The following is a 26,539-nucleotide window of genomic DNA, read 5'->3' as shown; positions in this document are numbered from 1 at the left end:
AGACCCCTGATGGGCAACGAGGGACGTCTCCGTCGGCCCACTGGCAGCCCTATAGCACGTCCGCCAGGGTGTATTTGCCAGTCCTCAGTCTGGGACTCGAACCCAGATACAAAATGCAGGAAAGACAGAATGCAAAAACAGAACACAGGAACAAGACTCACGAAAGACAAAACAGAGACAAAGCCAGCTCTCTTACCGATCAGTTCCCGATGACCTGTTGACCGGTTGTCTGGTGGTCCTGAAGGGGGGGTATCTCGGTGGGACCTCCAAATGTAATGCCGAGAGCGTTGTATGCCCCCCTCAAAAGACTACCAGAGACACAAGTCAAAGCCAAACAGCAAGGGTGTTTATTGCGAGTTCAAACCTGGACCTCTGCGCACTCGTTGCCAGTGACACTGAGAAGTCCCAAGCAGAGTAACTGAAGTGTTTTTATAAGCAGGTACAAACAAGTTTTGGGTGGGGTACAAACATGTTTAAAGAAATCATACCTGGTGTTGGTTGATTGGTGTTGGGAGGCCGTGGGCACCATCAAGCAAGCATTCGAACAGAAGCAAAAGTAGCTAGTTAGCCCGCGCGTTGAGCAAGCACTTTTACAGAAGCAAAAGTAGCTGGTTGATAACACTTTTGGGCATAAACAAGTTTTGGATGGGGTGAGGTTTGTCCAGGCCTTTACCCCCGCACTCCTATATGAGGAAGCTCGGCCCGCCTGCCTCCCCTGCCTCTTCCTGCACTCTCTGTCCACAGCTGCCAATGTCCTGGACCCCTGGCTCTGCACTTCCCTGCGGACCAGGGCTGTCTTTGAAGCCTCCTGCTATTTTCCTCGCAAGGGGTTCTCCACCTTCCTGGGCTGATCCAGAAATGGGATTTTCACCAGGCAACTGCTGAGGGCTCTTCAACAGCCTGTCCCCAACTCCCTTCAGCAGTTGTTCAGCATTCTCCATGGAAAAATACCCAGCATCTTGATTCAGGACAGCCAGAGCAAGAATCTGTAATGGGAGAGGACTGGCCTTCTGCTCAGAGGATGCGACGGCTCCACAGGCTTGTGCGTCTGGTTCGGTCATCTCCATGCCTTTTCCAGATACTTCATTCTGGGAACACTGCCCCTTTCTTCTTCTTAGGCTGAGTCCACTCCTTACAAGGAACAACACCATGACAGTGCACACCAGCATCTCCCACCAAAACCCAGAGACTCGTGGCACATGGGGTAAACATTTGTATATCAGCAACCCAGTAGCCCACAGCGGCTCCAGAACTGTGTGGGGAGACATTTGGATGGCCACCAGCTGGCTCCAAAGAGCCTTGTGGCTTTGTCTCCGATCACCAGGGTCCTCTGGGACACTAGTAACTGCTTGGAACCCCTCCGAGGGTTCCGACTCCAATGCAAACCAGTGCTTGGCAACAGGAGCTGAAGGGACTAGGGGTGGGGGAGGTGCACCTGAGTCTCCAACGCAAACCAGCATGGCAGCAGGAGCTGACAGGAGTTGGGGTAGGGGAGGTGAGTCAGTATATTGGACACCTGAAACAAACACAACCCTACATATCAATTTATCGGAATTAAAATTTTAAAAGTTAAAAAACAATTAAAAATCAAACCAGGTATCCAAAGGAGAAAGATAACAAATATCTAAACACTTAGGAACATTCTAGGTGACCAAAGATAAAAGATAAAATCTCAAAGCATTGGACTGAAGTTAAATGAAAACACAACATATTAAAATTTGTGGGACACAGCGAAATCAATGGATAGCGAAATTTAGAGCACTCAGTGCATACATTAAAAAGGAGGAGGAGCATCTGGGTGGCTCAGTCAGTTAGTCTAACTCTTGATGTCGACCGGGGTCATGATCAACCTCGGAGTTGTGAGACAGAACCTGGATTGTGCTGGTGCTAGGCATGGAGGCTGCTTAATAATCTCTCTCTCTCTCTCTCTCTCCCTGTCTAAAAACAAAAGGAGTCTCAATACAATAAGCTCTCAGCTTCAGAACCTAGAAAAAGAAGGGAAAATACACTAAAGAATTAAACCAAAAGAATCCCTCTACCCAATTTCAATCTCTAGCTACGGTAATCAAGAATGTGTGGTGTTGTCGAAGGGTTAAAGAACTGGAACAGAACAAAGATAGAGAAGTGGAAGGGGATCTGGGACCCAGAAAGAGACCAACACCAATATGTGCAGTGGGGTTTGGATAAAGGTAAAAAGCAGTTCAATTGAGGAGGGACAGCATTTTGAATAATTGGTGCTAGAGCAAGTGGACTTGCATAGGCAAAGAAGAAGAAGGAGAGGAAGAAGAGGGAGGGGGAGAGGGGAGGAGGAGGTAGAGGATGAGGAGGATGAGGACCACAATCTTAGTCTCATACCCTATACAAAAGTTAACTCAGGGCGCCTGGGTGGCTCAGGCAGTGAGGCAGCCAGCTCTTCATTTAGGCTCTTGTCATGCTCCCAGGGTCCTGGGACAAAGTCAGGCTTTAAGCTCACTGGCCAGTCTGCTGAAGGATGCTCTTTGCCCTTCTCCCTCCACCCCAACCCGTGCTCATGCGCATGTTCCCTCTCTCAAAAAGAAAAAAAAAAAAAACTTTTAACAAGTAACTCAAAATGCATCACCGTCTTATATGTCCAATGATAAAAATGGAGAAAACTTTCCTGAATGGAAAGCTAGGTAAAGAATCCTCTGACTGGACTTCTAATCATTTTCCATAATGGAAAAGTTGATTAATTGGACATGAACCAAGAATCAGAATTGTAAGTCTTTACTGTATGAAAGACCTTGTTAAGAAGACGCAAAGGACAAGCTACAAAGTGGGCAGAAATATGTGCAAACCACATATCTGATAAAGGCCTACTGTCTGAAGTATAGAAACTCCAAAATTGACCCCCAAATAAGCAAGCAATCCAGTCAGGAGAAAAAAGAAATGTGGGCAAACGAACTAAACAGGTGACTGGAGAGTATTTAGATTGAAATCACATAAAAAGCTGTCATTGGGGACATTGAAATTCAAACTCCAATGAGCTCTCACTGCACGCCTATCACAATGATTCCAAGCAAATGCACCAGAGAGGGAGAGAGAGACCCCACTACCAAATGCAAGGCAGGATGTGGAATGACTGGATCAGTCCTGCATCGCTGTTGGGAATGGAAGATGATACAGCTGACTCTTGCAAACAGTTAAGAGTTTCTTTTCTTTTCCAAAGCTTTGAGTTAAATCCCAGCTAACACGCAGTGCCATATTAATTTTGGGTGCACAATAGAGTGACTCAACCCTTCCACACAGTGTCTTTGCAAACTAGACTTGCAAACACCATATGATCCAGTCATTGCACTATTGGCATTTATCAGAGAGAAATCAAAACTTACGTTTGCTCCAAAACCTGTCCATGAATGTATCTGTGTCCTGATGGAAGCCATGGGACTGCCAAGGGGGTAGAAGTGACTGGAGTGTTTGGATATTGACATGTGACAGGCTTGGAAGAGATGTTCTCCTCTTGCTTCTTTGAAGGCCCCTTCCCATTCATGGTGGTCCTGGGGACAAGGAGAAATGGAATGTCAATGATTTCAAGAAGTTTAGACCTGTCAAGCATTAGAACACCATCTCTTCTACACTAATTCATTCTCTTATTAATCCCCAGTCTCCCAAAGCAGACAGGTGGTGTCTGGTCCAAGAGGGCTTCCAGGCAGTGTCCCTTCCAAGGCCATCTCCCCTCTCGCCCAAGTGTCCAATGACCAGGTCCCAGGCTTGCAACTCATCTAAATTCTGGGCCTTCTCTAGGGGCACTTCTGGGCTGGAATTTCTGGGCTCTTTCTCTGCCTTCTAGGAGGCTCTGGGGGGCTGGGTCTAGTGCTCTCAGCCGACTTGTACCCCAGGGCCAGTTATCTCCTCCTGCACTTGCCACATATCGGCAAGGGAGGGGATGTCATCCCAAGGGAGGGGATGTCCTCTCAGAGAGATACATGGCGAACAGAATAGAGGTCCTCTTTCTTATGTTGTTTACCCTAATCTCTCAGGAGTTTCTAGCATCTCTTGATTTCCCTGGAATCTCAACACCAGGAGAGGGGGGTGGGACAGAAGCCAAACATTTGGCTTCACACTTCAGTCCTGCTTGAATGTTTTCCCCAAACCAAAGGGCCTAGAACTACATTGAGAACCTGATAGGGTTTCTGCGGGCCAGCCAGCCAGGTGCAACGAGCCAGGTACCTGTGGCTCAGGATCCCTCACAAGGCTGCAGTCACGATGTCATCTGGATCTTCAGTCATCTCCAGGCTTGTTGGGGGGAGAATCTGCTTTTGAGCTCACTCAGGTGGCTTTTAGCAGCGAGAGTTCCTCCATTGCTGTAAGCAAGAAATATTCATCCTTGCCACATGGGCCTCTCCAGAATACAGCCCACAAGGAGCACCAGTGTTCCCTGGGCACAGAGGAGCAGAGGGAGGGAGAGGAGGAGGGATGGAGGGCGGGTGAGCAAGCCCACGAGGAGACCAGTCTCTTTGTAAACTGACCTCAGAAGTGACATCCTAACACTTTTGCCATATTCTGTGCTTTAGAAGAGAGTCAGGACTTCCTGACTCTAATCAAGAGGTAGAGTATGGAACACAAAACGATGTGGACCCAGGATGGGAATCGTTGGACACCCTTAAAGGCTGCCCTCCTTACTTTGGTGGGACTTTACCTCAGCTAGCCACCACTAGAATCTTTGCATCCTTCCTAGGACGTAAACTGGGAGAACATTTATCAAGCCCTTCAGGGATCCTGCAAGCAGCTTGCCCACAAGTTCCTGGCACAAGGCTGCCTGTGTGGCTCTGTCAGTTCAGCATCTAACTTTTGATTTTGGTTCAGGATATGTACCCGTGACCTGTGAAATCCAGCCCAATGTCTGCTTCTGCACTTGAGTGGGAAGTCTGTTGAGGTATCTCTCTCCCTCCGCCTTTCTCCCACTTGCATGTGTGTGTGTGTGTGTGTGTGTGTGTGTGTGCGCCTTCGCCCTCTCTGTCTCTCAAAAGAAGAAGAAGAATTAGTACTATTGTAGTTGTAGTAGGAGGAGGAGGAGTAGAAGCTATTTGCACAGCAGTTGATAATGAGACAACCCTGGTTTGGAACGGGAGCTCTGAAATTCCCTATCTGTGTTGTCTTTGAGCTAGTTGTTTCCCCTCTCTGAACCTCAGTCATATATGACACACTTGGGACAATTAAGTGATCTGTGAAAGACACTGAAAACCATTCATTGCTTGGCATAGAATCCCTTAAGAAAATCAATTCTCAGTATTAGTAGTATCAGCTATTTGATATCTTCATTTTTATTTTTTTTTATGCTTAACCTTGAAAAATACACTCTCCCACAGCTATAGGGAATATGTCGCATCAGTTCAATAATGGGGTGGATCTCCAGTAAAAGGAGCAATGGGTATGGCTTAAGGGGTAAGCTCCAAAGGAGCTTTTGTGCTCTGGTTGTGAGTGCTGGTGGCTGCTGCAAAATGCAATCAGACCTGCTTGGGACCTGAGAACTTGGAGTCTGGCCAGTGCATCCTTGCTCCCTTTGGGCTTCTTGGGTTTCAGGGGAGCCTTGGGCCCTTGGTATTTGGAGGCTGTGCCCAGCAGAGCAGGAGCAGGAGCAGGAGGACCCCAAAGATAGGCTGACCTTGGGCCCAGAGTTGGCCAGCTTCTGCCTGAGGAAGTGCTTTTGTGCCTGGAGCCTTTGGAACTCCCTCTCTGCCCACAGAACAGCCTTCTGGCTCTCCTCACTTCTCTTTTCCACCAGGAGGCACTCCCGGTCATGCAAGGAGGAGATTTTCTTGGACTGGTGGTGCAGGTCCAGGGCCATGGACCTGTAGAGGCCCAAGTTCCAGTGGTCAGCATGCGCCTCCCTGTGCACCTTGGCAAGTTCCTTCTTCACTTGCAGGCAGCCGTGCCTTCACCTGCATCATCTTCCTCTCCAGGTGTTTGATGTGCTCTTTGCACAGCTGAGACTCTGCCTTGAGCTTCAGGTGCAACTTCTGAAAATCACTCTCTGGGAGGAGGGTGTTTGGCAGGTGAAAAGATCCTTGCTCAGCCTGGTGGATTGTTTTATTCCTTGGGAGCTCTTCAATCCTCTGAGGTGCCTTCTTCTGGGCCCTGGAAGCCTTTCCTCTGTTCACAGTTCTTCTGCTTGAGGGCACTGGGTCAGTGGAGGAGGAGCCAGTCTCCACCTGCCTCCTTGAGCCCCCACCTTCCAGATGATCTCTAAGCAGCTCCGGCAGATGCATCATGTTCAGTAGGGTCTGACTGAGGGTGTGGTGCTGGCTCTGGCCCTCCCGGGTGGCCTGCCCCTGCACTCCTCCATCAGGAAGCTCGCACTCCTCCATCGGGAAGCTCAGGCCGGCCTGCCTCCCTTGCCTCTTCCTGCACTCTCTGTCCACAACTGCCAATGTCCTGGACCCGCGGGTCTGCACTTCCCTGCAGATCTCGGCTGTCCTTGAAGCCTCCTGCTATTATCCTCGCAGGGGGGTCTCCATCTTCCTGGACTGCTCCAGAGATGGGATTTTCACCAGGCAGCTGGTTAGGGCTCTTCAACAGCCTGTCCCCAACTCCTTTCAGCAGTTGCATAGCATTCTTCACGGAAAAATACCGGCATCTTGATTCAGGACAGCCAGAGCAAGAATCTGTAACGGGAGAGGGCTGGCCTTCTGCTCAGATGATGCGACGGCTCCACAGGCTTGTGCGTCCAGTTCGGTCTTCTCCAGGCCTTTTCCAGTTACTTCATTCTGGGCACACTGCCCCTTTCTTCTTTTTAGGCTGAGTCCACTCTTTCCTAAGAACAATACCATTTCAGGTCACACCAGCATCTCCCAGCAAAATCCAGAGGCTCATGGCACATGTGGCAAACATTTGTATATCACCAACCCAGCAGCCCACAGCTTCTCCATGACATTCCATAGCGGCCACAGAACTGTGTGGGGAGACATTTGGATGGCCACCAGCTGGCTCCAAAGAGCCTTGTGGCTTTGTCTCTGATTACCAGGGTCCTCTGGGACACTAGTAACTGCTTGGAACTCCTATGAGGGTTCTGTCTCCTATGCAAACCAGTGCCTGACAACAGGAGCTGAAGGGACTAGGGGTGGGGGAGGTGCACCTGAGTATCCAATGCACACCACTGCATGGCAGCAGGAGCTGACAGGAGTTGGGTAGAGGAGGTGAGTCAGTATATTGGGCACCTGAAACAAACACAACCCTACGTATCAATTTATCAGAATTAAAATTTTAGAAATTAAAAAAATATTAAAAATCAAACCAGGTATCCAAAGGAGAAAGATAACAAATATCTAAACACTTAGAAAGGAAAATTCTAGGTGATCAAAGATAAAAGATAAAATCTCAATATTCGGACTGAAATTAAATGAAAACACAACATATTAAAATTTGTGGGACACAGCAAAATCACTGGATAGAGAAATTTATAGCACTTAGGGTATAGGTTAGAAAGGAGGAGGAGCATCGGGGTGGCTCAGTCAGTTGGACTAACTGAGACAGGGGTCATGATCAACCTCGGGGCTGTGACACTGAACCTGCATTGTGCTAGTCCTGGTCATGGTGACTGCTTAATAATCTCTCTCTATATATATTCACCCCTTCCTTTTCTCTCAGTGTCTCTCTCTTTCTCTCTTTCTCCCTGTCTAAGAACAAAAGGAGTCTCAAAACAATAATCTCTCAGCTTCAGAGCCTAGAAAAAGAAGAGAAAATAAAACTAAAGAATAAAACCAAAAGAATCCTTCTACCTAATTTCATGATATATGGCTAAAGTAATCAAGAGTGTGTGGTGTTGGTAAAGTGATAGACAAGTGGAACAGAATAAATATAGAGAACTGGAAGAGGATCAAGGACCCAGAAAGAGACTGACACTAATATGTGCAATGGGGTTTTGACAAAGGTAAAAAGCAGTTCAATGGAGGTAAGACAAGTCATTTTTTATGACTATTATATGCTGATATCACTATAAAACATCAAAAAATATATATAATGATTACTCTGGCTTTAATATAATTCCCTAGATTTTATATTGACCTGAGAGCCGTATCTCAGTGGCATTCATTGGATCTCTGTTTACCAAATTGGTTTAGGTCTATTTTCCCATCATGAACTTACACTACTTTTCTAAGTTTCTCTTACATTGATGAGTGGTCATGGAACTGGGTTGCATAAGGTCATGCACACAAAAGTAAGGCAAAATGTGATTGTATAGGCCCTTTTAAAACAAACAATCCAAAACTCCAACACTCCCTCAAAATTAACATTAAAACCTCTGCACTGAAGGAGGGTGATCCTCTCTCCCAGGATTAAAACCATGGTGCCTCCAACATCCTCCACCAGTGACTGGTTTTTCCTGAGAGAAAAAGTAGCTTCTAGAATGGAAGCTATGGTACTGAGGTTTAAATTTGTTAGAGCAGCTATTGTTAACCAATACAATTTTCCTTCTTAGTGTTCTCAACAAAAAGTTAATTATCCCATCCTGGTGGATTTCTACCGTTCTGAAAGGAAATATGTCAACACCTGGATTGCTTGATGAATAAGGTAAAAAGATAGGTTTAAACTATTAAGCCATAAGAAATAAAGGCCATTACATGATAATTTTACGCTAGGTAGCATAATATCTTACACATAGAATGGAGGAAAGAATCATTAAGGAAAGGAATAAACAAATAGTTCATAAATAGATTTTCCCTTCTTTGTTCTACTGGTAAGACATAGTTCCTGGAAGTATGTAGCCTAAATGAGAAAGGAATCACCTGATTTCTGAAGGTCTATGATTGTATGTAAAACCTCTCAATAGTCCACCTACTTGAGCTTCAGTAGACTGCAGGACAAAACACAACATATTCCCTTCTTGACCCAAATATACATTTGGGTTTGGGGTTAGAAGAAAGGACAGAGAAGCATGCAAGAGGAAAGTCATCTAACTTAACATCTTTTCATTTTTACTTATAAGTTTTTGGATGATGTGTTTTAGCACACTAGATGCTATGTGATGTGTTTTCACAGTGCCAAAGAATCAAGAACAAAATCACTTACAATTTATCACTATTATCATCTATTTACTAACAATATAATTACTCCTTTATTCATTCACTGAGCAAATATTTATTGAGCACCTATATGTGATGGGCACTCCAGGTATCCTGTTCCTATAGTACTTGTATTTTGATGGTGGGCCAGAATCATTATGGGAGGTAAAGAGAGAAATGATAAATAAACAAATAAAATAGCATGATAATTTTAGCGCTAAGTTCATGAAGAAAATTTCAAAAATTAAAAACACAGTTTATGAAGATGGCGGAGAAGTAGCAGGCTGAGACTACCTCAGCTAGCAGGAGATCAGCTAGAGAGCTTATCTAAAGATTGCAAACACCTGCAAATCCATCGGCAGATCGAAGAGAAGAAGAACAGCAATTCTAGAAACAGAAAAACAACCACTTTCTGAAAGGTAGGACTGGCGGAGAAGTGAATCCAAAGCGACGGGAAGATAGACCCCGGGGGGAGGAGCCGGCTCCCGGCAAGCGGCGGAGCAACGGAGCACAAAATCGGGACTTTTAAAAGTCTGTGCCGCTGAGGGACATCGCTCCGGAGACTAAACCGGGGCGAAGCCCACATGGGGTCGGCGTGACCTCAGGTCCCGCGGGGTCACAGAAGGATCGGGGGTGTCTGAGTGTCGCAGAGCTTGCGGATATTGGAACGGGAAAGCCGGCTGCAGAGACAGAGCCGACAGTAAGCAAGCAGCTCGGAGATGCCTTGAACCGGTCGCAGGCTCGGTGAGCTCGGAGCGCGGACGGAGGTCAGGCAGACGCGAGTTACTAGGAGCTGTTCGCTGAGGGCGCACTGGGGAGCGGGGCCCCGGGCTCTCGGCTCCTCCGGGCCTGAGACCAGGAGGCCGCCATTTGTATTCTCGTCCTCCGGAACTCTACAGAAAGCGCTCAGGGAACAAAAGCTCCTGAAAGCAAAGCCGAGCAGATCACTCAGCCCGGCCCCTGGTAAGGGTGGTGTAATTCCGCCTGGTGCAAAGACACTTGAGAATCACTACACCAGGCCCCTCCCCCAGAAGATCAACAAGAAATCCAGGCAAGACCAAGTTCACCTACCAAGGAGTGCAGTTTCAATACCAAGGAGAGAGAAGCAGAATTCCAGAGGAGGAGAAAACAAACCACGGAACTCATGGCTTTCTGCCTGTGATTTTTTAGTCTTGCAGTTTATTTTTTTTTTCTTTTTCATTTATTTTCTCTTCTTCTGCTAAAATTTTTTATAATTTTACCCTTTTCTTTTTTAACGTTTTTTAACTAGATTATCTAATATATATATATTTTGCTTTTTTATACTTTTCTTTATTCATTTGCTTTTTTTAATTCTTTTTTTTCTTTTTTTTTCTTTCTTTCTTTTTGAACCTCTTTTTATCCCCAAATCAGAAGAGATCCTAATCTCTTCAATCCTTTTTATTCATAATTCTTTTTTAAATTCTTGATTGAATTTTTAATTCAATCTCTTTTTTTTTAATTCTTTTTTTCTTTTTTTTCTTTCTTTCTTTTTGAACCTCTTTTTATCCCCAAATCAGAAGAGATCCCAATCAGAAGAGATTGGGAGCTCCCAATCAAAGGAGATCCCAATCAGAGGAGATCCCTCACCCAATCGTGAGGGGGGAGAAATCCCCCCTCACGATTTGGGATCTCTTCTGATTTGGTTAAAGCATATTTTCCTGGGATTGTCGCCACCCTTTTAGTATTTTACTTGCTCCTTCATATACTCTTAGCTGGACAAAATGACAAGGCGGAAAAATTCACAACAAAAAAAAGAACAGGAGGCAGTACCGAAGGCTAGGGACCTAATCAATACAGACATTGGTAATATGTCAGATCTAGAGTTCAAAATGACAATTCTCAAGGTTATAGCCGGGCTTGAAAAAGGCATGGAAGATATTAGAGAAACCCTCTCCAGAGATATAAAAGCCCTTTCTGGAGAAATAAAAGAACTAAAATCTAACCAAGTTGAAATAAAAAAAAGCTATTAATGAAGTTCAATCAAAAATGGAGGCTCTCACTGCTAGGATAAATGAGGCAGAAGAAAGAATTAGCGATATAGAAGACCAAATGACAGAGAATAAAGAAAATGAGCAAAAGAGGGACAAACAGCTACTGGACCATGAGGGGAGAATTCGAGAGATAAGTGACACCATAAGACGAAACAACATTAGAATAATTGGGATTCCAGAAGAAGAAGAAAGAGAGAGGGGAGCAGAAGGTATACTGGAGAGAATTATTGGGGAGAATTTCCCCAATATGGCAAAGGGAACGAGCATCAAAATTCAGGAGGTTCAGAGAACGCCCCTCAAAATCAATAAGAATAGGCCCACACCCCGTCACCTAATAGTAAAATTTACAAGCCTTAGTGACAAAGAGAAAATCCTGAAAGCAGCCCGGGAAAAGAAGTCTGTAACATACAATGGTAAAAGTATTAGATTGGCAGCTGACTTCTCCACAGAGACCTGGCAGGCCAGAAAGAGCTGGCATGACATTTTCAGAGCACTAAACGAGAAAAACATGCAGCCAAGAATACTATATCCAGCTAGGCTATCATTGAAAATAGAAGGAGAGATTAAAAGCTTCCAGGACAAACAAAAACTGAAAGAATTTGCAAACACCAAACCAGCTCTACAGGAAATACTGAAAGGGGTCCTCTAAGCAAAGAGAGAGCCTACAAGTGGTAGATCAGAAAGGAACAGAGACAATATACAGTAACAGTCACCTTACAGGCAATACAATGGCACTAAAATCATATCTCTCAATAGTTACCCTGAATGTTAATGGGCTAAATGCCCCAATCAAAAGACACAGGGTATCAGAATGGATAAAAAAACAAAACCCATCTATATGTTGCCTCCAAGAAACTCATTTTAAACCCGAAGAAACCTCCAGACTTAAAGTGAGGGGGTGGAAAAGAATTTACCATGCTAATGGACATCAGAAAAAAGCAGGAGTGGCAATCCTTATATCAGATCACTTAGATTTTAAGCCAAAGAATATAATAAGAGATGAGGAAGGACACTATATCATACTCAAAGGGTCTGTCCAACAAGAAGATCTAACAATTTTAAATATCTATGCCCCCAACGTGGGCGCAGCCAACTATATAAACCAATTAATAACAAAATCAAAGAAACACATCAACAATAATACAATAATAGTAGGGGACTTTAACACTCCCCTCACTGAAATGGACAGATCATCCAAGCAAAAGATCAACAGGGAAATAAAGGCCTTAAACGATACACTGGATGAGATGGACATCACAGATATATTCAGAACATTTCATCCCAAAGCAACAGAATACACATTCTTCTCTAGTGCACATGGAACATTCTCCAGAATAGATCACATCCTCGGTCCTAAATCAGGACTCAACCGGTATCAAAAGATTGGGATCATTCCCTGCATATTTTCAGACCACAATGCTCTGAAGCTAGAATTCAACCACAAGAGGAAGTTTGGAAAGAACACAAATACATGGAGACTAAACAGCATCCTTCTAAAGAATGAATGGGTCAACCGGGAAATTAAAGAAGAATTGAAAAAAATCATGGAAACAAATGATAATGAAAATACAACGGTTCAAAATCTGTGGGACACAACAAAGGCAGTCCTGAGAGGAAAATATATAGCGGTACAAGCTTTTCTCAAGAAACAAGAAAGGTCTCAGGTACACAACCTAACCCTACACCTAAAGGAGCTGGAGAAAGAACAAGAAAGAAACCCTAAGCCCAGCAGGAGAAGAGAAATCATAAAGATCAGAGCAGAAATCAATGAAATAGAAACCAAAAAAACAATAGAACAAATCAACCAAACTAGGAGCTGGTTCTTTGAAAGAATTAATAAAATTGATAAACCCCTGGCCAGACTTATCAAAAAGAAAAGAGAAAGGACCCAAATAAATAAAATCATGAATGAAAGAGGAGAGATCACAACTAACACCAAAGAAATACAAACTATTATAAGAACATACTATGAGCAACTCTACGCCAACAAATTTGACAATCTGGAAGAAATGGATGCATTCCTAGAAACATATAAACTACCAAAATTGAACCAGGAAGAAATAGAAAGCCTGAACAGACCCATAACCAGTAAGGAGATTGAAACAGTCATTAAAAATCTCCAAACAAACAAAAGCCCAGGGCCAGATGGCTTCCCGGGGGAATTCTACCAAACATTTAAAGAAGAACTAATTCCTACTCTCCTGAAACTGTTCCAAAAAATAGAAATGGAAGGAAAACTCCCAAACTCATTTTATGAGGCCAGCATCACCTTGATCCCAAAACCAGACAAGGATCCCATCATAAAAGAGAGCTATAGACCAATATCCTTGATGAACACAGATGCAAAAATTCTCACCAAAATACTAGCCAATAGGATTCAACAGTACATTAAAAGGATTATTCACCACGACCAAGTGGGATTTATCCCAGGGCTGCAAGGTTGGTTCAACATCCGCAAATCAGTCAATGTGATACAACACATCAATAAAAGAAAGAACAAGAACCATATGATACTCTCAATAGATGCTGAAAAAGCATTTGACAAAGTACAGCATCCCTTCCTGATCAAAACCCTTCAAAGTGTAGGGATAGAGGGCACATACCTCAATATCATCAAAGCCATCTATGAAAAACCCACTGCAAATATCATTCTCAATGGAGAAAAACTGAAAGCTTTTCCACTAAGGTCAGGAACAAGGCAGGGATGTCCATTATCACCACTGCTATTCAACATAGTACTAGAAGTCCTAGCCTCAGCAATCAGACAACAAAAGGAAATTAAAGGCATCCAAATCGGCAAAGAAGAAGTCAAATTATCACTCTTCGCAGATGATATGATACTCTATGTGGAAAACCCAAAAGACTCCACTCCAAAACTGCTAGAACTTGTACAGGAATTCAGTAAAGTGTCAGGATATAAGATCAATGCACAGAAATCAGTTGCATTTCTCTACACCAACAACAAGACAGAAGAAAGAGAAATTAAGGAGTCAATCCCATTTACAATTGCACCCCAAACCATAAGATACCTAGGAATAAACCTAACCAAAGAGGCTAAGAATCTATACTCAGAAAACTATAAAGTACTCATGAAAGAAATTGAGGAAGACACAAAGAAATGGAAAAATGTTCCATGCTCCTGGATTGGAAGAATAAATATTGTGAAAATGTCTATGCTACCTAAAGCAATCTACACATTTAATGCAATTCCTATCAAAGTACCATCCATCTTTTTCAAAGAAATGGAACAAATAATTTTAAAATTTATATGGAACCAGAAAAGACCTCGAATAGCCAAAGGGATATTGAAAAACAAAGCCAAAGTTGGTGGCATCACAATTCCGGACTTCAAGCTTTACTACAAAGCTGTCATCATCAAGACAGCATGGTACTGGCACAAAAACAGACACATAGACCAATGGAACAGAATAGAGAGCCCAGAAATAGATCCTCAGCTCTATGGTCAACTAATCTTCGACAAAGCAGGAAAGAATGTCCAATGGAAAAAAGACAGCCTCTTCAATAAATGGTTTTGGGAAAATTGGACAGCCACGTGCAGAAAAATGAAATTGGACCATTTCCTTACACCACACACAAAAATAGATTCAAAATGGATTAAGGACCTCAATGTGAGAAAGGAATCCATCAAAATCCTTGAGAAGAACACAGGCAGCAACCTCTTCGACCTCAGCCGCAGCAACATCTTCCTAGGAACATCGCCAAAGGCAAGGGAAGCAAGGGCAAAAATGAACTTTTGGGATTTCATCAAAATCAAAAGCTTTTGCACACAAAGGAAACAGTTAACAAAACCAAAAGACAACTGACAGAATGGGAGAAGATATTTGCAAACGACATATCAGATAAAGGACTAGTGTCCAAAATCTATAAAGAACTTAACAAACTCAACACCCAAAGAACAAATAATCCAATCAAGAAATGGGCAGAGGACATGAACAGACACTTCTGCAAAGAAGACATCCTGATGGCCAACAGAAACATGAAAAAGTGCTCCATATCACTCGGCATCAGGGAAATACAAATCAAAACCACAATGAGATATCACCTCACACCAGTCAGAATGGCTAACAAGTCAGGAAATGACAGATGCTGGCGAGGATGCGGAGAAAGGGGAACCCTCCTACACTGTTGGTGGGAATGCAAGCTGGTGCAACCACTCTGGAAAACAGCATGGAGGTTCCTCAAAATGTTGAAAATAGAACTGCCCTATGACCCAGCAATTGCACTACTGGGAATTTACCCTAAAGATACAAACGTAGTGATCCAAAGGGGCACGTGCACCCGAATGTTTATAGCAGCAATGTCCACAATAGCCAAACTATGGAAAGAACCTAGATGTCCATCAACAGATGAATGGATCAAGAAGATGTGGTATATATACACAATGGAATACTATGCAGCCATCAAAAGAAACGAAATCTTGCCATTTGCGACAACATGGATGGAACTAGAGCGTATCATGCTTAGCGAAATAAGTCAAGCGGAGAAAGACAACTATCATATGATCTCCCTGATATGAGGGAGTGGTGATGCAACATGGGGGCTTAAGTGGGTAGGAGAAGAATCCATGAAACAAGATGGGATAGGGAGGGAGACAAACCATAAGTGACTCTTAATCTCACGAAACAAACTGTGGGTTGCTGGGGGGAGTGGGGTTGGGAGAAGGGGGGTAGGGTTATGGACATTGGGGAGGGTATGTGCTTTTGGGTAAACTGGAAGGGGAGATGAACCATGAGAGACTATGGACTCTGAAAAACAATCTGAGGGGTTTGAAGTGGCGGGGGGGTGGGAGGTTGGGGTACCAGGTGGTGGGTATTGTGGAGGGCATGGCTTGCATGGAGCACTGGGTGCGGTGAAAAAATAATGAATACTGTTTTTCTGAAAATAAATAAATTGGAAAAAAAAACACAGTTTATGGTAATAGGATGAGATTCTAAAAGAGTGTCACTGAAGACATGAGTCATGAATACTGTGACTCTTGTCATTTCATTAACTGCTAGCCCTCCAGCACCTAGAAAGGTCCCTGGTATATACTAGGCATTAATAAGGTTGAATGAGAATTGCAAGAGCAATGATTCTAAATGCACAGTCATCTCAGAGTGTTTAAGGAAGAGACAGAAAACCACAGAGGCCACAGTGTAATGAGATGGGTACATTATTTGCCAACTCACAGAGGAAGTCAGGGGCCCTATTATGTGGGGCCTTGTGGGCCATGGTAAGAGATCTGGACCATAGTAAATAAGAGGTTCCACACTTTTCTTTGAGTGTAATGGGATGCTAATAGATGATTATAAGCAGGAAAATGCTTTGATCTTCCATTTGTTTTAAAAGGTCTCCAGCTGTTTCCTGGAGGCTGTGTCATAGGGATGGTGGACAAAAGCAGGAGCAATGAAGGAGAAGTTGTAACTGGGAAGAAGGTAGGGATCTTGGAAGTGACAGAAGTGGTTGGATTAGCGATCTATTTTGGTGGAAGAATTCACAGGGCACCCAGAATGGTGAGGAAAAACTTGGAGAATCTAGCTCAGTTTCATCCCACTCTAACTGAAAAAAAAAAAAAAAAAAAAAAGAACCTTGAAGGAGCTTAGCCAAATACCTATGTTTATTCATAATTCCCTCCTTTTCTCCTCTCCCACATTTTGCATTAGAAATTCTTCAAGCTTTACTTCTCAGTCCCATTATCACTGCATTCTTCTTTGTTACTGATCTTCTGAGGAAACTGGTGCTCTCTTGAAATGATTCCCATGATTGTATACACTGAGCTTTACACATACATTTTCAACCTCTTGCTGGGTGTTTCCCTGTGGATGTCTTATAACGAACCTGACAAAAAACCCTTATCCTCTCCCACTCTGCTCCTTCTCCTGAATAGTCATCCCTGTCAAAGAGACAGAAGTCTCACAGTAACCTGATCTTGCTCTTCACTCCTCATCTCCCACATCCAACAGTTTTCAAACAGGCTGCATCAGCTTCACCAAAGTCTCCCAGATGGCCCGCTGTCATCACGCCCTAGGACACAGCCAGCATTCTCCTACTACAGGGAAAGGCACGGGCTGCCTGATGGACGGGGCTCTCCCACAGTGTCTCCAATGTCTCCACTCCACATTCCACATTGCTGCACCTAAGCATTCTGAAAGCCATGTTCTGGCCACTTTTCTGCTTAAAAGTGTCCGTCACCTCCTCATCTCCTTCAGAATAAACCCAACATATTACAGTCAGAGAATTAAGATCTTGTGGGATCAGATGTGCTTACCTCTCCCATTGAACCCTTCCTCTCCAGTATATTCATCTGTGAAGTAGACTGTCTTGCCTCATCAGAGTTTGTGCTAGTTCCTAAGAGGCCACCATGAGCTATGCCACTCCCATGCCTCAGGGAAGGACATCCTTCTTTCCTTCTGCCTTGTCAGAGTTCTACTCATTCTACAATGCCTTACATGAGGCCCTTTCCCTCATAATGCAGCCCCAAATACTCCAATTAGAACTTGCCATGTCTTCCTCCACTATGCCAGGTAAGTACTTACCTTTATTTCTTATTTTTGCCAGTTTTGTAGCCATTCACATTAAAATTAGCAAATATATCACCATGAAGCCATACTCCACAAAATTCCCAGAACTGCAGTTCTATATATATTAGGTACTTGAAATGTTAAAAATACATAAGCATCCTATAATGTAGACATTTACTATAAGCCAGATTGATTAACAAAATCAAGATGCTTCCAACTGGTGGCCAAAGAGAATAACTTAGTAATTAACAAAATAATTACCATGATGGATGATTCCATTTTCTCATAATGCTTGTCTTAAGTGTACACCTTCCTCAGGCCTGTGAATCTCTCCAATTTCCAAGAGCCATGACACAAATTCACTGCAATAGAAATCCAGTGAAACAGTTAAAGAGTTTTCCCACCCCTGCCTCCCCAAGAAGTCTATTTCTACCACGCTTCCATCAAGCAGCCTTGGAAAGAGCCTCAAATATAAAGAAATATTTGCAGTGCATTTAACCTTGCATTTTTTCACATATGGAAAATTATTTATTTACTCTATCCTAGAAAACCCATGTCCGTCCATTCATGCTTACCTAAACCCTATTATATAATACCTATTCAACTTACTGAGACCTCTAATAAACACAACTAAAATTTACTGAGTCTCTCCTGTATATCAGGCACTGTGGAGAATGCTCACATACCATTGTAACTAACTAGCACTTCAGTCCTGTAAGATCATGTTAACTCTTTTTTTATTTATTATTTTTATTAACATATAATGTATTATTTGTCCCAGGGGTACAGGTCTGTGAATCATCAGACTTACACATTTCACAGCACTCATCACAGCACAAGCCCTCCCCAATGTCGATCACCCAGCCACCCTCTCCACACTCCACCCCCGTGTTAACACTTCAGTTAACAAGACTCCTGCTTCTTTAATTAGGAAAACTTGACCCTGGGTCAGCCTTGGAGCTCTGCTTCCCTGGAACCTGATGGGAGGCAGGGCATCTGCTGGGTTACCAGGCAGCATTGCTCATGGCCAAAATGACTCCTGATGGCTAAATGGAATATGAATACATTCTTGGTGAGAAGATATAGCTTGAAGTGACTCCTATAAACAAGCATGTCCCCCTGAAAACCCTGGAAGTTATGCCCCAGAGGTGGTTCTAAGAAATTGGGTCTTCTTTGCAACATGGGGTTTCTAAGCCAAGGTGGGCTCCCCTCCACTCTTTCTCTCCCACAAGAGCCATCAGCTGGGGGCATACCAAGGACAGCAACAGCAGCTTGCTGGCAGCCGAGTGCTCTGCTGTGAGGACCCCAGCCCCTGAAGGAGGGACCCCATGCTGCCCTGCAGGCCAGAGTTTCCTGGCTTATATGCTTCTAACTGGGTTGGGAGCTGGTGTGGCCTATGGTTGTTTTATGGTATCTGCATAACTTATTGAGAAGACATTCTGGTAGGCATTACAGGTAAGCACTATAATCATCTACATGTTTAGAGAGGAAAAAGACATTTAAACTTCCCACATCACTCAACTAGACAGAGGTAGGACCAGATTTGCATGGAGACAGTCTGACTGCGAAGTGTGAGCTTTGAACTACCACTCCAGTCTCCTACAGAGTTGACATTGGCATTCACTGCTTGTATGAAGGTGGGCATGGTAAACTCCCTGATTGCTGGTTTCTGAATCTTTAAAGGATATAAAGATTATGCAAAGTATGCATCTAAGGATTAAAAATATATAGAAACAGCCAGCATGGGGCATGGCTTAAGGCAGCCACCCTTCCCTTTGGTCCTGCATGCTTCACCCAGCAGGGACTTCCACGTGCAGCTGCCTGCACACCCCAGAGGACTGACAGTGGGTCTAGGCTCAAAACCCAGGCAACCTCTCCACCTGTTGCTCTGCGCCAGGCCCCTTGCAGGACCCTCTTTTTCAGATTCCTCACTGATGGTCCTTCAACCTGAGCCCAGGGGTCAAAGTGATGATTTATCCCAGGTTTAGACTCTGTGTCTTACATTCTTTGGTTCTCTGACTTGTCGGCCCCGTACTCACATCCTTGCTAGACTTCGTCCCCCTTCAGTGAACCTGCTGCCTGACAGCCCCGCCTGACCCCAGTGTCTGCTTCGCCCTCAGAAAACCATACATCTGAAATGGTTGATGTCAGGGATGGACAGATAGACATCTAAAATTTTCCATGATTTCGAGTTCTGGGTCCATTCCTTCACCTCACTATCATCCAGGAAATGTTGACAGTAAAAAGATATTCAAAAATGCCCAGAGGAATATTTTTTTAAAGAAAAACAAATCATTGAAAGAAGAGTAGTTGATACATGACATACTGAAAATATGAAAAAAATCCATGCACCCATACTATGGACCTTACCTTCCAAGGAAGCATTTAGGAAATGTGGTCAGTTTCCTTTTTCTGTCTTTGGTCAGATTCCCTTGTTTGCACATCATCTTGTAGAGTTTCTAGCCTTGTTCAGAGATCATTACCCAGGTGTCTTGCTCCATTCCTAATTTTAAGCCTATCGAAAAGGAAACCAAGGACAGGTAACTGAAAAAGTCTCCTCACTCACTCTTGCCTGCATGAAACCAAAATTTATTGCACATCAAGCATGGTCAGGGGGTTGCAGATACAGAGCTCTCTACCACAGGGCACCTGGGTAGCGCAGTCGGGTAAGTTCCTGCCTTGGGCTCAGGTCATGGTCTCAGGGTCCTGGAATGGAGTCCTGAATCAAGCTCCCTGCTTAGCAGGGAGTCTGCTTCTCTCTCTCCCTCTGCCCCTCCGTGTGCATTAGTTCTCTCTCTCTCTCTCACATAAATAAATAAATAAAACCTTAAAAAATACCTGAATTTGGAGCATAGGGGAAGGAAAGAAAAGGTGTCAAAGGGAAGTTAATTGGTGGCTTTATCATGGGACCTACATAAATCACAAGATTTCTGTGATTTTTAGTTTAAGTCTTCTAACTACAAAATTTTTTACTAGGATTTTTATTTTTTACAATGGAGGAGGAATTACCATTTGTCAGTAACAGAATGATTTTTATTAAGAATAGAGCCTGTTAACATAAACAAATTAATAGAACATTCTTGTTTGCTTGTTTTGCTTTCTTCTTTTTTCACTTCCTTCTTTCCCTCCTTCCTTTTTCACTTTAGATTTATCTATATGCATAGCTATTCTGAAAAAAATAAAGGTTCAACTTGATGAAACATTTATTTTACCTTTGAAATGATTTTCTATGCTATTTGAATTGATTGCTCGATTCAACAAAACTTAAAGAATCAGCTATGTATTCATAATCCTTGTTTTAAACTTTTCTAACAGGCTCTCCATCCCAGATCAATCAAAGGAGTTAAGTATTTGAAATGCTTTGGAAATTCTCAAACAAATGTGTACTATGAATATTTTAATAGAAGTAGAAGCTTTGCATGTTATTCAAGGGAAAATTTCTGAAGGTGGAAGAAAGGGTTCTTTGTGTCCTGAAAATTCATCAGCAATGAGATATTTTGCTCCTAAATTTCTGGGAAAAAGGAATAAGCACTGCTTTTTGTCTTATCAGTTATTTGGTAAAGAAATTAGGAGTAACACAAGGTGAATTGCAGAAATGTGCTTAATTGCAGATAAACTTCACATAACTGAATATTGCCAGATCAAGTATCTTTTGCAAATCTTGCTAAAACATGAAGCAATTTTGAGCCAGTCCTCCTCATATGAACACAGTCCTTATTGGGTTGCATTATATTAAATGGCATTGTAACAATTTTAAAATGTTAATGTATATCCAGAGTGCTTTATTCTATAATTAGGATACTAACATATTTGGTCTAGAAGTGTTCAATGTACTGCTAAAGATATAACTGTTGAAGGCCCTACGGCACTGCATTGTACTACTGAAGTCTGTCTCATACAGGAAAACTCCATAATGATGTTTTCCAAATAGCAAGAATAAAGTGCAAAGAAAACTGAACAAATTTTAAAGCAAATGAAATCATTTGTGTAGACTGAATGTTTGCCTGCCTTTCGGATTCATATGTTGAAACCTAACACTCAACATGATGGTATTAGGAGGTAAGGCATGTGGGAGGTGATTAGGTCATGAGGGTAGAGTCCTCATGAATGTGACTGGGATTAATGGCCTTATAAATAAGACACAGAGAGATCTCTTGCCCCTCTACCATATGAGGACACAGTGAGAAAATGGCCATCTATGAACTGGAAAATTGCTGTCACCAGTCACTGAATCTGGGACTTCTGGCCTCCAGAAGAGTGAGCTACAAATTTCTGTTGTTTATAAACCACCCAGTCTGGGGTATGTGTTATAGTGGCCTCGACGACTAAGATACTATTTAAAAGACACTGCTGGCCACAATATATTATTTTACTAAATATTCAAAATTTTTCTTTTCTTTTAGTAATAATATTAGAAGTATTCAAAATGTATTTTAGGGGTGCTTGGGTGGCTCAGTCAGTTAAGCATCTGCCTTTGGCTCAGGTCATGATCCCAGGGTCCTGGGATCGAGTCCTGCATTGGGCTCCTTGCTCAGTGGGAAGCCTGCTTCTCCCTCTGCCTGCTGTTCCTTCTGTTTGTGCTCTCTCTCTCTCCTTTGCTGTGTTAAATAGATAAAATCTTTAAGAAAAGTATTTTATCATGAGTCTTATATCACATGGGAAATCTAAGTGAACATCATATGCCTTTTCCTTTCTCATAACTTCTGCCCATTATCTGATTTCTTGCTAAGTTAGAATCTTCATAAAGTATAATAGTGCCCAATTTATACACCCACCTTTTTGCTGTTCTCTTTCTTTCAAAAAGGTTCAAACCATTCATGTTTCTCCTCGGGTGTTTTTGCCATACACACAAACCATTTATCTTTCGCTGTGTCATGTATCTTCCATCCATTGACATCAATGTGTCCACTGCTATGGAAGTCAGCTGGAAATTAATGGGTAAAGTTGAACAACAAATATAATATGATATCAATATAACCATTCAATTCATAACAGTTCTAGGATCACTGAATTCTTAAAAGTATCTTTGCTTTGTATGTATAAATGAAGAACATAAAAACCAAAAAAAATATGTGTTTATATATTACATGCAGTCATTTAATGGAATGCATTTCAGGAATGGAACATTCTAACTCATAGCATTATTATATTACATGAAATCGAACATCTGAACTAATTAACATTCCTCTCCTCTATGTCCAAAAATGCTGTTAAAGTCCCTAAAGTAATAAAAGAAGAACTTTTAAAAGAATTTTCATCTCAATAATCAAATATCCAAATTGTCACATTCATTTTGTCTTTTTAATATTCCTTTGAAGTATTATTCTAGGTTTCAAATGCAAACAATACTGCCACAGAATATTTCTCAGCTGTTTAATGAACCCTGCAATAAGAATCAGAACAAATGGAGGGAACATACCAAGAGTATATTGACCTAATCTTCAATAAATGGAAAGATACAAATGCCAATCCATTATCATTGCTCACGGTTGAAAAATACACGGTCTATGAAACCACATCATTCCATATAACTGGCACGAATAGAAACAAAAAAAATTTTTTTTTTTTAGTATGAATTCACATTGTCTTTTACTAGGCTTCACCATAATTTTGGCTACACTGTCATGCTGGATTTGAAAATGTCAACAGGAACCCCTCTATGGAAGTTTTCTGTCTAATAACAACAGGTAGAGAATAGTGATGTCACTTGTATCCAGCCTTTACTGGCATGACAGCCTGCAAAGCAAAGATCCAGAACGTAAAAACATATGACAAAGACCCGAGTCAGCACCTGCACCAATTTAATGTGACAATTTTCATTCATCTCCTGGAGAGTCACTAAACAGTAATGGTAGGTAGACAGGAGGTGAGCCACAAAATGGTGAGGGTGGTTTAGAAAATGATTTTGTCACACTGTGCTATTTTTTGTTTCTTTAGGTTTTCTCAAATGGCCTATTTTATTTGGTGAGTTCTAAGTAGAGGCAGGCATGGTTGGCACTCATTCTCCCAAAATCTTGTCCCCATTAGCTTTTCAGCTCCCAAATAACCATACAGTATCTTTGATCAGATTAACTATTCGAAAAACACATTTTCAAATGATTCTGTATAGTTCAGGGTCTTTAAAAATTCCAAATTATCTATGAGTCAGAATAGACTTTTATTAGATGTTAGTCTATAATACACACACACACACACACATACACACACGTATTCACATATGCCATAATCCCATTAATAATAACAATTTATGATAAAAGAGGGAATCAAACTATCAGAAGATTTCCCCCATCAGGAAATAACAGTCTGTTTTTAAAAGGAATTTTTACCTTTTCCTTCTTACCCTTAATTTTTAATTCATATTCGTATCCTATACAAAGTAGCACCTAGTAATACATGTCAGATAGGTATCAATGGCTTTAATGCCTTGTTAACTCCTACAAAAAAATCACTAAGTGAGAAATCATGATAAGTTGGTGGGGGGAAAAGATCAAATTGTACATGTCTACACACCCTCCTCCACAAATGTGTCACCTTACAGGGCCAGTGTCACAAACAAGCATCAGTTTTTCAAATGTGGGATCCCCCCTTCCACAATCAGACCGAGATTAGCCGAGATTAGCTGAGTGAAACCAGAACTGCTGCTTAAAAGATCTTACACGCACAGCCCACTACTCCCCTTTTAATCATACTCCTGGTAAAGAAAATAACAAGAACCACAAGCAACTTGCAGTGATAAAATATTGGACTTACTTTAAAATGAACGTGATGTATTCTTCCCATAGAATAACTGAGGAAACACAAGTTCATGTGCCAGGCTGATGCTCTTGACCCTGCATACGAAATGTCCTGGGCCAGTTACTGCCTGGATTATTTGATCCTGGCCTTGCTCTCTCCACACCCTGCTGACTCTTCCTTCAATATTTCATCAGGCCATTCCTTACTTCAAAAGCCTTTGGTAGCTCACCACTGAACCAAGTGAAAACTTTGAAGCTTGCTTTTGTGCTTCTCCTTAAACTAAACCCACCCTATCGAACAATGCCATTTTCCACTGCGTTCTTCTGTGGCCCTGCCACCCTTTGTGGCTTTCCTCCTTGTCCTGTGAATACTTACCTGTTCTGCAGGCTGACATGCCCATCAAGCTACCCAGCTCTGCTCTCTGCCTCAAGCAACTCTTTCTTCCCTTTACAGTGTACCCAGATCCTTCATGAAGCCTTGCCTAACCATTACAACCCATGCATTCAGACTTCCCTTGGAAAATAAATGATTAAACTCAGAACTAGGCAAATCAGGGCACCTGGGTAGCAGTGAGTTAAGCCACTGCCTTCGGTTCACGTCGTGATTTCAGGGTCCTGGAATCGAGCCCCACATCCAGCTCTCTGCTCTGCAGGGAGCCTGCTTCCCTCTCTCTCTCTTAGCCTCCCTCTCTGCCTACTTGTGATCTCTCTCTGTCAAATAAATAAATAACATCTTAAAAAAAAAAGAAGAACTAGACAAGTTAGCATGAGATTGCATGTGGCCATTGCTTCATAAACAGAAAGCGAGACTTTTAACTGACTGTTAACAATCTGCCAAGGCAAGTAACAGGTTAATTGCTGTACCAATATAATATTTTGAAAGAATAGGTTAGATCACCTAATAATTTAAATTGGAAAGACAGGGGATGCCTGGGGGGCTCAGCTGGTTAGGTGTGTGCCTTCGGCTCAGGTCATGATCCTGGGGTTCTGGGATCCAGCCCCACATCAGGCTCCCTGCCCAGCAGGGAGTCTGCTTCTCCTTCTGACACTTACCCTGCTCATTTTCTCTCCCTCCCTCCCTCTCTCTCTCTCACTTGCTCTCTCAAATAAATAGATAAAATCTTTATAAATAAATAAATTGAAAGGATAATGGTTCCTTTTTAAAGCTTATGTGCTAGCCACTTTCTATCACTAATTTTAAAAATCACAATTTTAAACATATATGTAAACATGAATGTATATATACATACAACAGGCCTCAAAATGTATAAATATCACAATGATATCAGTTACCAAATTACCACTTATTTTAAAATAAGAATTAGTGATATAAAAATGGCTTCATAATTTTAATCATAGCACATTTTTTAATAACTTCATTCTAAAAAATAAATTTGAATTCTACATATCTATTAAGAACAGTAACATACAGAGCATGGAAGGGGTGTGTGGGTGGCTCAATAGGTTAAGCACCTGCCTGCAGTTCAGGTCATGATCGAAGTCCTGGGATCCAGCCCCATTAGCCCCATTATTTATTTTCAGAAAAACAGTATTCATTATTTTTTCACCACACCCAGTGCTCCATGCAAGCTGTGCCCTCTATAATACCCACCACCTGGTACCCCAACCTCCCACCCCCCCACCAATTCAAACCCCTCAGATTGTTTTTCAGAGTCCATAGTCTCTCATGGTTAACCTCCCCTTCCAATTTACCCAAAAGCACATACCCTCCCCAATATCCATAACCCTACCCCCCTTCTCCCAACCCCCCTCTCCCCAGCAACCCATGCAAGCTGGTGCAACCACTCTGGAAAACAGCATGGAGGTTCCTCAAAATGTTGAAAATAGAACTGCCCTATGACCCAGCAATTGCACTACTGGGAATTTACCCTAAAGATACAAACGTAGTGATCCAAAGGGGCACGTGCACCCGAATGTTTATAGCAGCAATGTCCACAATAGCCAAACTATGGAAAGAACCTAGATGTCCATCAACAGATGAATGGATCAAGAAGATGTGGTATATATACACAATGGAATACTATGCAGCCATCAAAAGAAATGAAATCTTGCCATTTGCGACAACATGGATGGAACTAGAGCGTATCATGCTTAGCGAAATAAGTCAAGCGGAGAAAGACAACTATCATATGATCTCCCTGATATGAGGAAGTGGTGATGCAACATGGGGGCTTAAGTGGGTAGGAGAAGAATCCATGAAACAAGATGGGATAGGGAGGGAGACAAACCAT

General features: G+C 42.4%; 1 protein-coding gene across 4 annotated transcripts in view; it reads right to left on the bottom strand.

The window, feature by feature from the left end:
• Positions 1-324: 324 nt before the first annotated feature.
• Positions 325-26,539, bottom strand: part of LOC122904536 — a 34,397-nt gene continuing 8,182 nt past the window's right edge. Inside the window, exons 1-7 of one of the 4 annotated variants that reach the window (XM_044245492.1) lie at positions 24,304-24,354; positions 22,329-22,477; positions 19,924-20,068; positions 17,815-17,915; positions 4,189-4,322; positions 3,351-3,515; positions 325-1,516 (exon numbers count right to left, since the gene is read on the bottom strand). In XM_044245492.1, coding sequence (XP_044101427.1) covers positions 684-1,516; positions 3,351-3,504 — 987 coding nt within the window. In that variant the 5' untranslated portion in view covers positions 3,505-3,515; positions 4,189-4,322; positions 17,815-17,915; ... (1 more) ...; positions 22,329-22,477; positions 24,304-24,354 and the 3' untranslated portion in view covers positions 325-683. Of the gene's footprint in view, positions 1,517-3,350; positions 3,516-4,188; positions 4,323-7,093; positions 7,140-17,814; positions 17,916-19,923; positions 20,069-22,328; positions 22,478-22,972; positions 23,008-24,303; positions 24,355-26,539 lie in introns of those variants that run through there. The other 3 variants (XM_044245491.1, XM_044245490.1, XM_044245493.1) reach the window with 3 other exon arrangements.

The sequence above is a fragment of the Neovison vison genome, chromosome 4 (genome assembly GCF_020171115.1).
Source record: "Neovison vison isolate M4711 chromosome 4, ASM_NN_V1, whole genome shotgun sequence".
Classification (NCBI taxonomy): Eukaryota; Metazoa; Chordata; class Mammalia; order Carnivora; family Mustelidae; genus Neogale; species Neogale vison.
The sequence above is the reverse complement of the archived record's forward strand: the minus strand, read 5'-3'. Positions and strand labels throughout refer to the sequence as shown.